This window comes from Anoplopoma fimbria, chromosome 20 (assembly GCF_027596085.1).
Source record: "Anoplopoma fimbria isolate UVic2021 breed Golden Eagle Sablefish chromosome 20, Afim_UVic_2022, whole genome shotgun sequence".
NCBI classification, from domain to species: Eukaryota; Metazoa; Chordata; class Actinopteri; order Perciformes; family Anoplopomatidae; genus Anoplopoma; species Anoplopoma fimbria.
The window spans coordinates 10,679,938-10,691,760 of NC_072468.1; the positions used below are offsets into that span (position 1 = coordinate 10,679,938).

Below are 11,823 nucleotides of genomic sequence, written 5' to 3' on the forward strand. Positions count from 1 at the left end.
TATTGATGAGTATAATATTCTGTTTACCGATAAGGAGGGCACTACATTTACTAGATGTCACTGTCCATTTAATGGGTGGTGCTCAATTAATGTTAACGGTTTTTTTTTTTGTGGAGGGAGGGAAGGAATAGGTATGTGGCTCTTGGTCTCCCAATCCTCTGTCCTTACAACAACCCCATTTGACTGCACATGAGCAAATGCACCGCTGCCATGCGTCCCTGTGTGTGTAAAAGCAGTTTAAAAATACTCCGCCATTTATTTGCCCAATGGCTTTCTGCTGCCTCAAGATAGCGATGTGCCAACAATGCCCCCGACCACACTTCATTTAAACATCATCGTGGGCGCTGGGTGTAATAATGACAACTGGTGTAAGATAGCGCCTCAACTGTTCTTGGACTCCACTAGCTTTTACCTTGGTAATGAGAAACTAAGGAGGTAACATGGAGCTTCTACTGGGACACTCAGACCAGGAGAGGCCTGCATCTCCGTTCACCTTTGACCTGTCCTCCAACCTTTTACAGGTAACATTAAATATATTCATATTATTCAAATACATAGGGGTATGCAGGGATGGAATAGATAATAATGAATGCATTCTGTATAAAGTTAACTTGGTGATGTTGATATGTGATAATAATATTCACCTTTTATTAACTCTTTTGTGCCAGTCCTCTGCATGAAGATTTTGCACCGTGAGCACATATATGAACCATTCCTGTCAGTCACAAGCCATGAATGATTAAAAATAATGTTGTTATAAATTATCAATATCCTCTCACACAGATTTATTAATGGTGTAACTTTGACCCAGGTGGCAGCACTGCTGAGGTTAGACGTTCTGAATTTACATTTACACACACACATCAATATTAAATGTACATATAAGTGATGACTGCCATTTAACTCATGGCATTGTTTCGTGTCATCTTTCAGTTCATGTTTTGGTTTTACAACCCACATCTTTGGTTCATTCTCACTACTCTAATTAACCACCAACTTAGCAGCTTGCTCAGAGGTAACTACCCACAGGTGGGTTGAAGGAGAGCGTACATCGTTACATACATTTTATTCAGCATTTTATCTGCAGTACACCTTTGAACCACATGAGGGAGTCTTAATGTTCGTACTGTTCTGATAACCGAGCATACTCATAACATTGAATCTAATATAAAAGTCAAGCGTACATGCTAATAGTCATTACGCACAAGTATTTTCTCATGATTTATAGATAAGGCCTAATGTGAATTGGGTTGCGATGGTTTGTCATTTTTTATTAGTGAGTCCACAGATAAAATGTTTTGGAAACACTGCTGTAAGGGACTTAATACCGATAAATTATTGAGAATTATTACATTTTGAAGGAGCGTTTCTTTTTTAAACTGTTTCTTTTTTAAACCATCAAATGTGAGTTAGACATTCTGATTATCTGGACCTTTGCTTGAGGAAATTTTCTCTAACTGGGTCTTTTCTTTTAAAAGTATTCTTCAGTCAGTAAGCCTGTAAGGAAAAAATCTAGAAATAACTTTTTTTTGTTCCGTTTGTGTGGTTGCAGCTGCCATGCATTGTTTTGTAACTATGTGTGTGTGTGTGTGTGTGTGTGTGTGTGTGTGTGTGTGTGTGTGTGTGTGTGTGTGTGTGTGTGTGTGTGTGTGTGTGTGTGTGTGTCTGCCTCTATGGTGACCTGTCTGCCATCACGCGTCGGTTGAGATTCTCGAGTGTGACAGCGGGCAATCTGGCAATCTCCTGCTGACAAGCCTGACCGGCCAACTGGTGTGTTCCTGAAGGGAGCGTTTCTGTGCATTATTTTCCTGTGTGTGCACTTCATACATGCTTGTGCACATTCTGTAATTTGATTATTTGTCAGTTACTCTGTGTGTGTGTGTGTGTGTGTGTGTGTGTGTGTGTGTGTGTGTGTGTGTGTGTGTGTGTGTGTGTGTGTGTGTGTGTGTGTGTTTTTAAAGGTAGCTGGGGACAATCAGCCACTTTATAAAGGTAGCTGAAAATAATGATCATAACAGAGGTCAACATGAATTGTTAAAAAAATGGCTTAATACCAGTGTAGGGCAAGCTATTCGGAAAGTTAAGAGAGTACCATTTACTCTAAATTACCTTCCCCACCGATGGGACAAATAGCACCCACTGCATTGTTCTGGCAACTCCTGCAGCTAAGCTGGCACCAAATGTATGGGTTCACAGTTCTTTTGGATCACGAGAGGGAGGCCGAGGTGGCAGCACTGCTGCCTGGACCACACAGGGCCTTCATACACCTTAACCAGGCTTCTTGTGCCCTGAAGAGGAAAACTCCAAATCTAGATCACCGGTTTGGATATTCTCTACACTGATCCATTCAATCTGGCAAGAAGAAAACCGGCAGCCCACAACTACGCTATAAGGATGTAATGCTGACGATTGAAAACAGCTCGGCTCAACACTGACCAGCAAAGAGAACGAGGAGTAAAGAACAAAATAGGACACCACTAAAGCTAAAACTTCCAGGCACACGAAATCTAAGGTCTTCTGATACTGAGAAGACCAATTCTGAAGTTAAAACTTACAAAACTAATGAGACACAAAACACAAGGTGCAAATCATTATTTTAAAGGAGAGTTGATGAAAGAATATTGGAAAAAGGTCTACTACGTAGACCATAATAACTGCTCTTTATGATAAATATTGTCCTTTAGTTATAAAGGAAACAGAAATTTGTTGAAATACTTGCAAAATGTAAAATATATACAGAATTTCTAAAGCCCAGAAGAGTCAAACAAGACAGGTATTAAAAGATGCAGAAAAGTGAATAATTATAGTTAATTAATAATACATGGAAAGTGCTGAATTACATTGTTTTAAATGTTGCTGGAAAAGAGGGCTATCCAGCACATTTCCTGACAAAGAATAATACAACTAGTAATGATATGGACTTGGTTGAAGATTATTTAAATCTTTTTTTTTAAAAAATGTGTTAATGGTGGACCTATTTTGGCTGAGGTGGTCCATACGCTGAGCAGTAGAGATGGAGTCGTAATAAATGTTATTAATGTAAATACACATTCCATGTTTATAAGAGGCACTGATGAAAAATAATTTGTTGACATTGGCAAAAAAAAATTAAGAGGAAGAAGAAGTGCACGGACAAGGGTGAAGTTGACATGTCTCTGGTTAAAAATGAAACATTGAGTGTGTGGTAAACCCATATTTGCATTAAAAATAATGAATATACAGTTCTTCTGCATCTAAACAAACATAACAAATGAGACTATTGACCATGGCTTATTGGTGAAGAAATTAGTATGGAATTAAAAACTAGATATCAAAATGTTTAAATAAATAAAACTCATAACTATTGAAGTTACTTGTGGGGTTCCCCAAGGCTCTCTGTTAGGCCCATTATTGTTTATTGTGTACATAAATTATATATGTCTGGTTTCCAAAACATTAAATGACTGGTGTGGAGCATTTCAAGGGATCTATTAGCAGAAATAGAATGGAATACTCATAACTTAGCTTAGAATGATCCCTTCATATCTACATAAGGAGCGGGTCTTCTTCACCGCCATGTTTATGCAGTAGTCTAGAACGGACAAACCAAACACCGGCTCTAGAGAGAGAGAGAGACTTTCACGTTTTTAAGCCTGAAGGCCACCGTAGTTCTCCAAAACGCTTGTGAAACTGATCCTACAGACTGTACTTATAAAATGTATTTTAAGCAGATATTAATAATTAGTAATAATTTGAAACGGCTACTGGATACAGCGGAAAAATACATTGGAATTGGAACAAAGCATCACTGCATTTAGGTAAGACTAAATTCATATTGATTGGAAATCGGGCAACCACATATAGAAACCACATGTAAATGATATCAAATAAAACATTTCAAAGTTATATGCAATACGTATAATATACATAAAACTAAGGATTTTCTAGCTCAAGATTTATAATATACCTTACATTGGACTGATGTGGTGATTCATTTAATTGTCCCGCTCTTTTGTTTCTGTGGAGTGGTGTTTTTCTGTTATTTTTAAACATATCATTTTCCACTGCCCTCAACTGTTTCCCATTTTCCGAGAGCTCCCTCAGAATAAAATGTGTACCGCATGCAGCCACTAAACATCTCTTTCTGTTCGGAGTGCCAAACCAATCGCATCTTGAAAAAGCTGTGTCCAAAAGATTTGTGATGAGTGAACAGACTTGATTTTATTCCTTTTCCTTTGGCAAAGGAATAAAGGATGCAGTGCTTTATGCTCCTCAGCTCTGTGTGTAGAATGAAGCCAAGACATCAAATCACAGCTCTGAAAGTAATTACTCCGTGGCACAATAAAAACCTCGCTCCATATGGCTGCAATGGGAGTGCACGTGTGCTTGAATCTGTTCCCGATTGCACATTCCATTCTCCTAAAATGAAGGTGCAGCGTGAGCGAGAACATTTGCTGAGAGACGTCGTGGCCAAAAGATAACCAAAGCCATTTCAAAATAATTTGCTGACACACAAGAAACACAGTAAAATCTGAACAGCTGCCAAATCTAAAGTCTAGATAAAAAGGAAGACTATCATAGCTGCCAGAACCACAACTTCTTTACTTCTTAGTCTGAGACTGGAAAAGCAGTACATTTAGAGGGTCAGTGGCTCCAGTTCACCATTGCTGCTTTATTGGGTTCTGGAATCTACTGTACCTTTGCCTTTGCAGAACTATTAACCATCCATGTCTAACTTAGACCATGTTCACACCTGGCATATACATGCGTCTTAGAAGTGGACAGCTTTATGTACAGGTGTGAATGTATCCAGGACTCATTGAGATCTGATCACTCAGACCACATTTAAACAGGCTTCAGATCCATGGATATGAAACTGAAAACTTGTTGGCATTAATATTATTTACATAACATCTTAGTTCTGATAACAAAGTTAGTTCATATCGGCTTGATATCAGCAGAGGAAAAAGCAATCATCGATCATTATTCCAATTGTCTATATACAATAGTTCGCCAACAGGCACAAGCCTATTTGACTCTGAGCAGACTTTTTAGTTTGTAAAACATCTTAGTTAACATATTAATGATCACTAAAAGCATCGTACAACCGAGGTCTATGGGATTGCCAATAGTTTTGCAGATATTTGGTCATAAATCCAACATGGGAAAATGGTGACCTGATGGTGGAGCTTAGTTGGGCTATCTCCAGAGTTAATAGAGTTAACCCTGGGGAGGTCATGAATCTCTGGAGGATAAGTGACCAAATATCACCTGATGGTGGCATAGGAGGAAAAGTCAGGGGTCACCAAAGTCTCTAGACTTCAACAGGATCTTCTAACTGAGGCTGGTTTTCCACCGGTGGGGAGACCCGAGATGATTTCAAAGATAAGCGAACAAATTTGCAATGTACATTTAAACAATAACTTTACAGGTTATATGGTTATGAATAAAATAATGTAAAGTATATATTCAATGTGACCGATTTATTTTTGTTTTAGACTAGCACAGATTAGCGCCAGTCGTGGGTTAATTTGCAGCCCAATTCACTACTGTACTCGTGGCATATTGAGTGGGAGGCAAAGCACCTCTGAAGACACTCAAACGACCATGAGATCCTTCTTATTGTCCTCAGTGCTGTTGGTCTTTGTACAGAACCAAGCCTACGCCACAAAGCTTCACACAGAAGCAACGTATTTGTTCTACACACACAGACACAGAAATAACAGACTCCTTTGCTGCTGCTGTTGTAAAATGTGCTTGCTAGGCATCTTTTTATTCACTTCTAACATTAACTGACTGGTTTACTTGCTTCCTCATACCCTTAACATGTCAAGTAAACACGAGGGCTGGCAGGATGGGGGCTTAAACAGGGTATATATTGATTTAATGAAAACGTTATAAAACCTTGATTTACCTGCTTTATATAGTTTGTTGTTATTTTTCTTAGTATTTTTTGGGAGGAGCAAGCATGACACTAGAGAGAAGAATGTCCTGAGGCAATTCAACTGTGGCAAGTAAGATATATTTTGGGGTATTTAAGGAATCTTAACTCCATTATAACCTACAAACCAAAACCTCCTGTGTGTGTTGGTTTCAGTGTTACTATAGTAACTATATCAATTAGCAAAAAATGAAAAATAGCAGTGAAACATATTGTTATTGAAGTTAAATCAAATGAAAACCATATATTTTAAGAAAACAAAAGTAAAAAGATATTTCACACTTAAAACATTGATTAAATTCAAATGAACCTAAATTAATTTCAGTTGTTTTTTAAATAAAATATAAAACTACAGAAGGCACACACACACACACACTCCTATTCATCTTTTTGAATAAAAAACATTTTACGCTCGCAATGTTGCGTCAATTTTTCTTTGTGATATCAACAATAGGGGCAATCATGCCATTTTTCAACGTATTGAACCAAAGTAGTATCGTGACAACACAAGTCTCCCTGCCGTGTTTTTATAATCATAGACTCCAGTTGTACAATGATTTAAATTTGTAGCGCATTTGTCTCAAAAGTTGTAAAGGACACAACAGGTTAACCTGGTTCAGTGCATGTAAACACACTTTGCCTGTAGCCGATCATCCTGAAGCATGTCTCCTGCTCAAACATGTTAATCTTCCTCATGCTTATCTCGATCACGTTACTAAAAATCAACCGACTACATGTTGCTTCCAATAATGCTGCCTTTAATGACTCCATGCAGGAGTCGTTGGCCATGTGGTAAAGCTGCTCTAGTTTACCCTCCAGTCATTTGTCGGTGACGCTTCACATACGCAGGTGACGGGAGCTGAGATTTCACGGGTCATTCACAATGCAACAGGGCGCAAGTGGGAGGGTGTATCCATACGTAAATGAGTGTGTTTGTGTGCATGTGTGTGTGTGTGTGCAGGAGGTTGTGTGTTTGGTTAAGGTGCACGCATTAGGGCCGTCCGTCAGGCGGAAATCTGTAATTATACCCAGAAACCTGGTTGATAATGAGGCTCCCTGTAATTCAAAATGACTTTGTTCAGTGAACTGAATGTCATGCAGGTATGTTTGCTTCTGCACATATAATATCCATAATAAATGATTAAAAGAGGAGCTGCTGTGAGCGCGTTTATGTGTGTGTAAGTATGTGTGTGTATGTTTTTTAATGAAAAGAGTTTTTTCTCTCGTGGCAGGTCAACTTTCCTCTAACTAGCGGCCATTATTTACTTTTATCATACTTTATTATTTTTGTCTGATGAGAGATGAGGACAAAAATCTGGTGGCTTAGTCGACTAATCGGTTGTTTTAGTCTTTCATCAGTTGATAGGTTGTTTTTTATGTTGTTTTTTTATGCTAAATGACTTATCTCTGGTAAATATAAGACTGAAAAGTATGCTTTTGAGTGAATGTCTGTGGAGGAACTCGGTTTAACAGATCTGTCTATTAAACAAACTAATCGATTAATATAATTTGCGTTTTATTCAACTAAGAATCTCTTTGGTGGAGCACAGCCAAAGAAAACGGCTACCAAATGTGCTACAATCGCATTAGATAACTTACAGCGATAGCCCATGAAAACAAATGTGCTCACATGTAGACCTATAAACAAATAACTAAATGATTAGACTGTAGACTATGCCAACATACAGGTTAAAATAATACCTGTCTGTGTTGAGACTGTCTGTCTATGGATCAACAAACAGCACTATACGGTCATTACTTAATTGAACCCTGTGATTGTGAGCAGGACCCCGACACAAAGCATAAGAAAAACCACCAACAAACAAATACAATGCATTTGAATACTGATTTGGACATTGATTACCATGGCAACGGTCACTGCTTCGGAGCATTTGGAGCATCTGGAGCATCTCTCCCTCATCAGGGACATTAGAAAACTGAGCTATTCGGTGTGTTTCGATACGACGCAAGCTGATACAGTTCTTGTTTGATGTAGCCATTCCTTTCACAATACATTTAAATGGGCCAATTCTCATTGCTTACCTTCAAATAGATATATTTCATAAAAGATAACTGAAACTCAAGTATTTTTGTCATGGCACAGGGAAAAAAATGGAAGACAATAAGTCGTCTTAGCCCTTTATTACGTTGCAATTCCCGATCTTTGCAAAGCGAACCTTGCGTTGACTCTAGACTGTATTTAAGAACAGGACGTATTGTCGTGATGTCAACAGTTGGACTGCTGTTTTGACCGTCGCCATCTTAGCTTTTGCAACCAATGAACAGAAGTTACCATATTTGGAATGCAGAGGAGTGACGTAGAGACACCGTATACGGCTCTGGTAATAGCATGCCGCCTGTCAATCACAGTAAGCCAGCCCAAAGCATACTCTGCTGTATGGTCTATTTGACTCTAAATGGACCATCATTTACTAAATGAACATCATGATGTGTTGAAGAAGACTTGAAACTAGAGATTGAGACCATAAACTCATGTTTACAATGTTTACTGAGGTAATAAATCAAGAGAGAAGTAGAGTCATTTTCTCATAGACTTCTATACAACCAGACTTCATTTTGAAACCGGAGGAGTCGCCCCCTGATGGTCAATAGAGAGACTGCAAGTTTAAGGCACTTTCTCATTGGCCTCACTCAGCAGAACTGGAGCTTGCTGCCTGGCGTTGACCTTTTGAAGAGAGCAAAGAGGCAGTGCAGAACAAGCAGCAAAAGTTTTGTTCAAACGTATTATAACTTTAGAATCGGGCCTTCGACCAGTACACACTACATTTAGATCCATCTTATTCGTGATCCAATTCTTATTTGTGAATCATCACACCCCTGGAGTTCACAACTGATTTCAGAGGTCCTGCAGAGCTCTGGGTCCTAGTGCCGCCTGGTTCGGACATAGTTGTGGTGTGTTTGTGTGTGTGTGTGTGTGTGTGTGTGTGTGAGAGAGAGAGAGTAGAGAAAACAGGAAGGTTAATTGACTCTGTGGATACAAACCGCACTCCTCTCATTTTCAAAATTGAAGGGAGTGTGTGTGGGCATGCAGACTCCAATCCCTCCAATCAGTTACAGCTTGTCTGCCCTCTGTTCTCTCCACGCAGACATAGACGTGGAGCAAAGGAACAGGAAAGCACAGCTGAGAACACAATGAGCAGCAGTCCCTGGTGTTAAAACTACATAAGACTGACTATCCTGTGGGTCTGGAGGGTATCGAGTGCCCAGCATCGAATTCCCCCAGATCTGCAGGACTTGGACTGTTGTGTTTCAAACAAGTACTACAAACTTTAAGCGGAAAGATAGCAGTGATTGTAAAACACAGCATCCACATTTCCATCCTTCTGTCACTTTGTTGAATGAACGTTTAGTCAGGAATGTCCAAACTAGATAAAACACGAGATCAGGAAAAAGAAGAGAAAAGGAAAGGAGAGGAGGAATTTTTTTTTTTTTTTTTTTTTGAAATAAGCAAGAGAAGAATGGGCAGAGAGTTTTCCTCTTGCTTTCCGTGTGGCAGTTCAAACCAGGAGCCTGTCCGCTCTGCATATGGAACCAATTTGAAATGTGAGACTATAGCGACTGCCTGAAAGACGCCCGATAGTCAGGAGATATGAAAGCTCTGTTCTGACCTGCCGACACAGCTATTTTCCAAAGTTCACAAAAGACTTGGCAGAATGCAAAATACCAGACGACAGTGATTTATGACTTGACTCATATATTATTTCATTGAATTACCCATTTGCATAAAGTCATCCGGTGAGTTCATTTCCTTTCCTTTCCTTTCATTAGTTACCATTCCCTCTATTTACATTGCTCATTTAAGAAGACTCATCCATCTAGATTTACTGACACAGTGGGACCCAAACTTGCAATTATTGTTATTGTCAATAAAAATGCCCATTATTTTCTCAATTAATCCTTTGATCTGAAGATTGGCTGTGATTAAAAAAATGGGAAGCTGCGACCAGAAAATGCACTTTTGCTAGAAAGTTCCACCTTGACCACCTACTACAGTAATATGCTGCTTAAGGAACCTCACAATGAAATACATCATCACTTTAGGCCATTTCTTTTTGCAGAAGAAGTACTTTTACTTTGATACTTTAAGTACATACACTTGCAGTTGGGTACATTTACATTTTTTGTTAAGGTGGTTCAACTTTGTATTGAAGTTAAGGATCTTAATACTTGTAATAATGGAATATTCTTAGGTGGTATATAATCTTGCTTGATGAGCTAAATTGCACGGTGTCTATGCTGTGACAACAATAGGACAGAGAGGAAACATACTAGAATACACGTTGAACTTTGTCATAACTGAACCTCGCATGCTACAGGTCCTGGATCTGTCTACTCAGCACTTTATCAGCTGAACTTGCAGAGGTCTTTATACAGTTCTATGCATTTGCTAAAACAGAATCTATGAAACCAGGGCCCTTTTTTACAAATGCTATCCACAAAAAAAATCCAAAACAAATAGCCAGAATACTAAATATCTTACATCTCTTGAAAAGTAGTCCAACCTCATTAGAATTGTACAAACTCTTCTAAAAAATGAAATTTTGCATGACAACTTTACACACAAACACAACATATGCTAAGTGTAAAACGCAATTATCGTTAGTCGTTGCCGTCTTTTATTGGTAGCATGATATAAAAACAGATTATGAACACAAACGCATTGTGTTCATTCTCAATACTCATATACTCATAACAGTATCAGACCCTACAGGCAAAAGCATTTTGAGAGTTGGTGCTATTTTGCTTCCATAACATGTCTTCTTTCATAATATAAGGAAGGAAACATACAAATTTAGGTGTTTAATTTACTAGACTTGACCAAAGTTAGCATTAGATAATGCCCCATTTGCATATTGAGACTTAAAATGTCATAAAACTTGTAATACAAGAAATAATTGTAAGAAAATATTGACTCAAACTGTTGCGGCTCGTTTCCGGCTGCACGGCTGAAGGGGACACGTTAGCATTAAATTAAAAGAAACACAGTCTCACCATGGTGCATGTCCCCGGCAGAGTGCATTCCACTTCGGCATTTAACTCACGGACATCCCGTCGACTGGACGTTGATGGAGCTCCGCACTGAACACGCTGGACAGCCGGTGGTCCTGAAGTTGTAGCCGCGCAGTTGAACTAACTCAGTACAATGTGTAACGGTAAAAAAAAGTTTGCACAGGTAACATTTCCACACGGTCGCTGCATTCGATACGGGCTTTTTAACTCGATCGACAGGGCTGTCTCGAGCCCAGCCTCCCCTCTCCCAAGGGGAACGCACTGCTCCTCGCGAGCGTCTGGGAAAGCTTATTTCAAAGTAAAAGCCCCCAGTGTTTACAGGAGGGACGCCGTCTGCTCAGTGAAATGTGAGAAGTCCTTCCCTCCCTCCTCCTCCTCCTCCTCCTCCTCCTCACCGTAACGTCTCTCCCAGCTGGCAGAAAACTCAAGACACAGAATAACACAGACTACTATCGCCAGAGAGGTTACAAATACTGCAATGGCATACTGATACAAACATTCATGTTAAATATTAAGTTGTTGGAAATCAAGAAGGGGAAGTTTTGTTTGCAAACATATTCTGAAAAAACGAAAAGAAAATCACATCACATTCGGTTGTCAGAAAACACCTGAAGTTAGAAATCAGAGCTTGAGCACTATAAATAGGATTCACGTTTTGCTCTTTGGTGTGAACCATAGAGACAGAGTTAGAGGAATGTAATTGTAATATACTGTATTTTGATTACAATAAAAGACATACACATTGTTCATGTCTTCTTCAGTTAAGAAGTGACACTACAGGTGAACAGATATCACCATGAACCTTGCCCGGTGTCTTACTTTTCAATATTTTCTTACAATTATTTCTTGTATTACAAGTTTTATGACATTTT

General features: G+C 39.0%; 1 protein-coding gene across 3 annotated transcripts in view; it reads right to left on the reverse strand.

The window, feature by feature from the left end:
* gask1a (golgi associated kinase 1A) overlaps positions 1–11,383 on the reverse strand; it is a 38,631-nt gene extending 27,248 nt beyond the window's left edge. For all 3 annotated transcript variants that reach the window (XM_054621862.1, XM_054621863.1, XM_054621861.1), the window contains exon 1: positions 10,934–11,383. In XM_054621862.1, the coding sequence (XP_054477837.1) occupies positions 10,934–10,936 (3 nt within the window). In that variant the 5' untranslated portion in view covers positions 10,937–11,383. The remainder of the gene's footprint in view (positions 1–10,933) is intronic.
* Between the last annotated feature and the right edge of the window lie 440 nt (positions 11,384–11,823).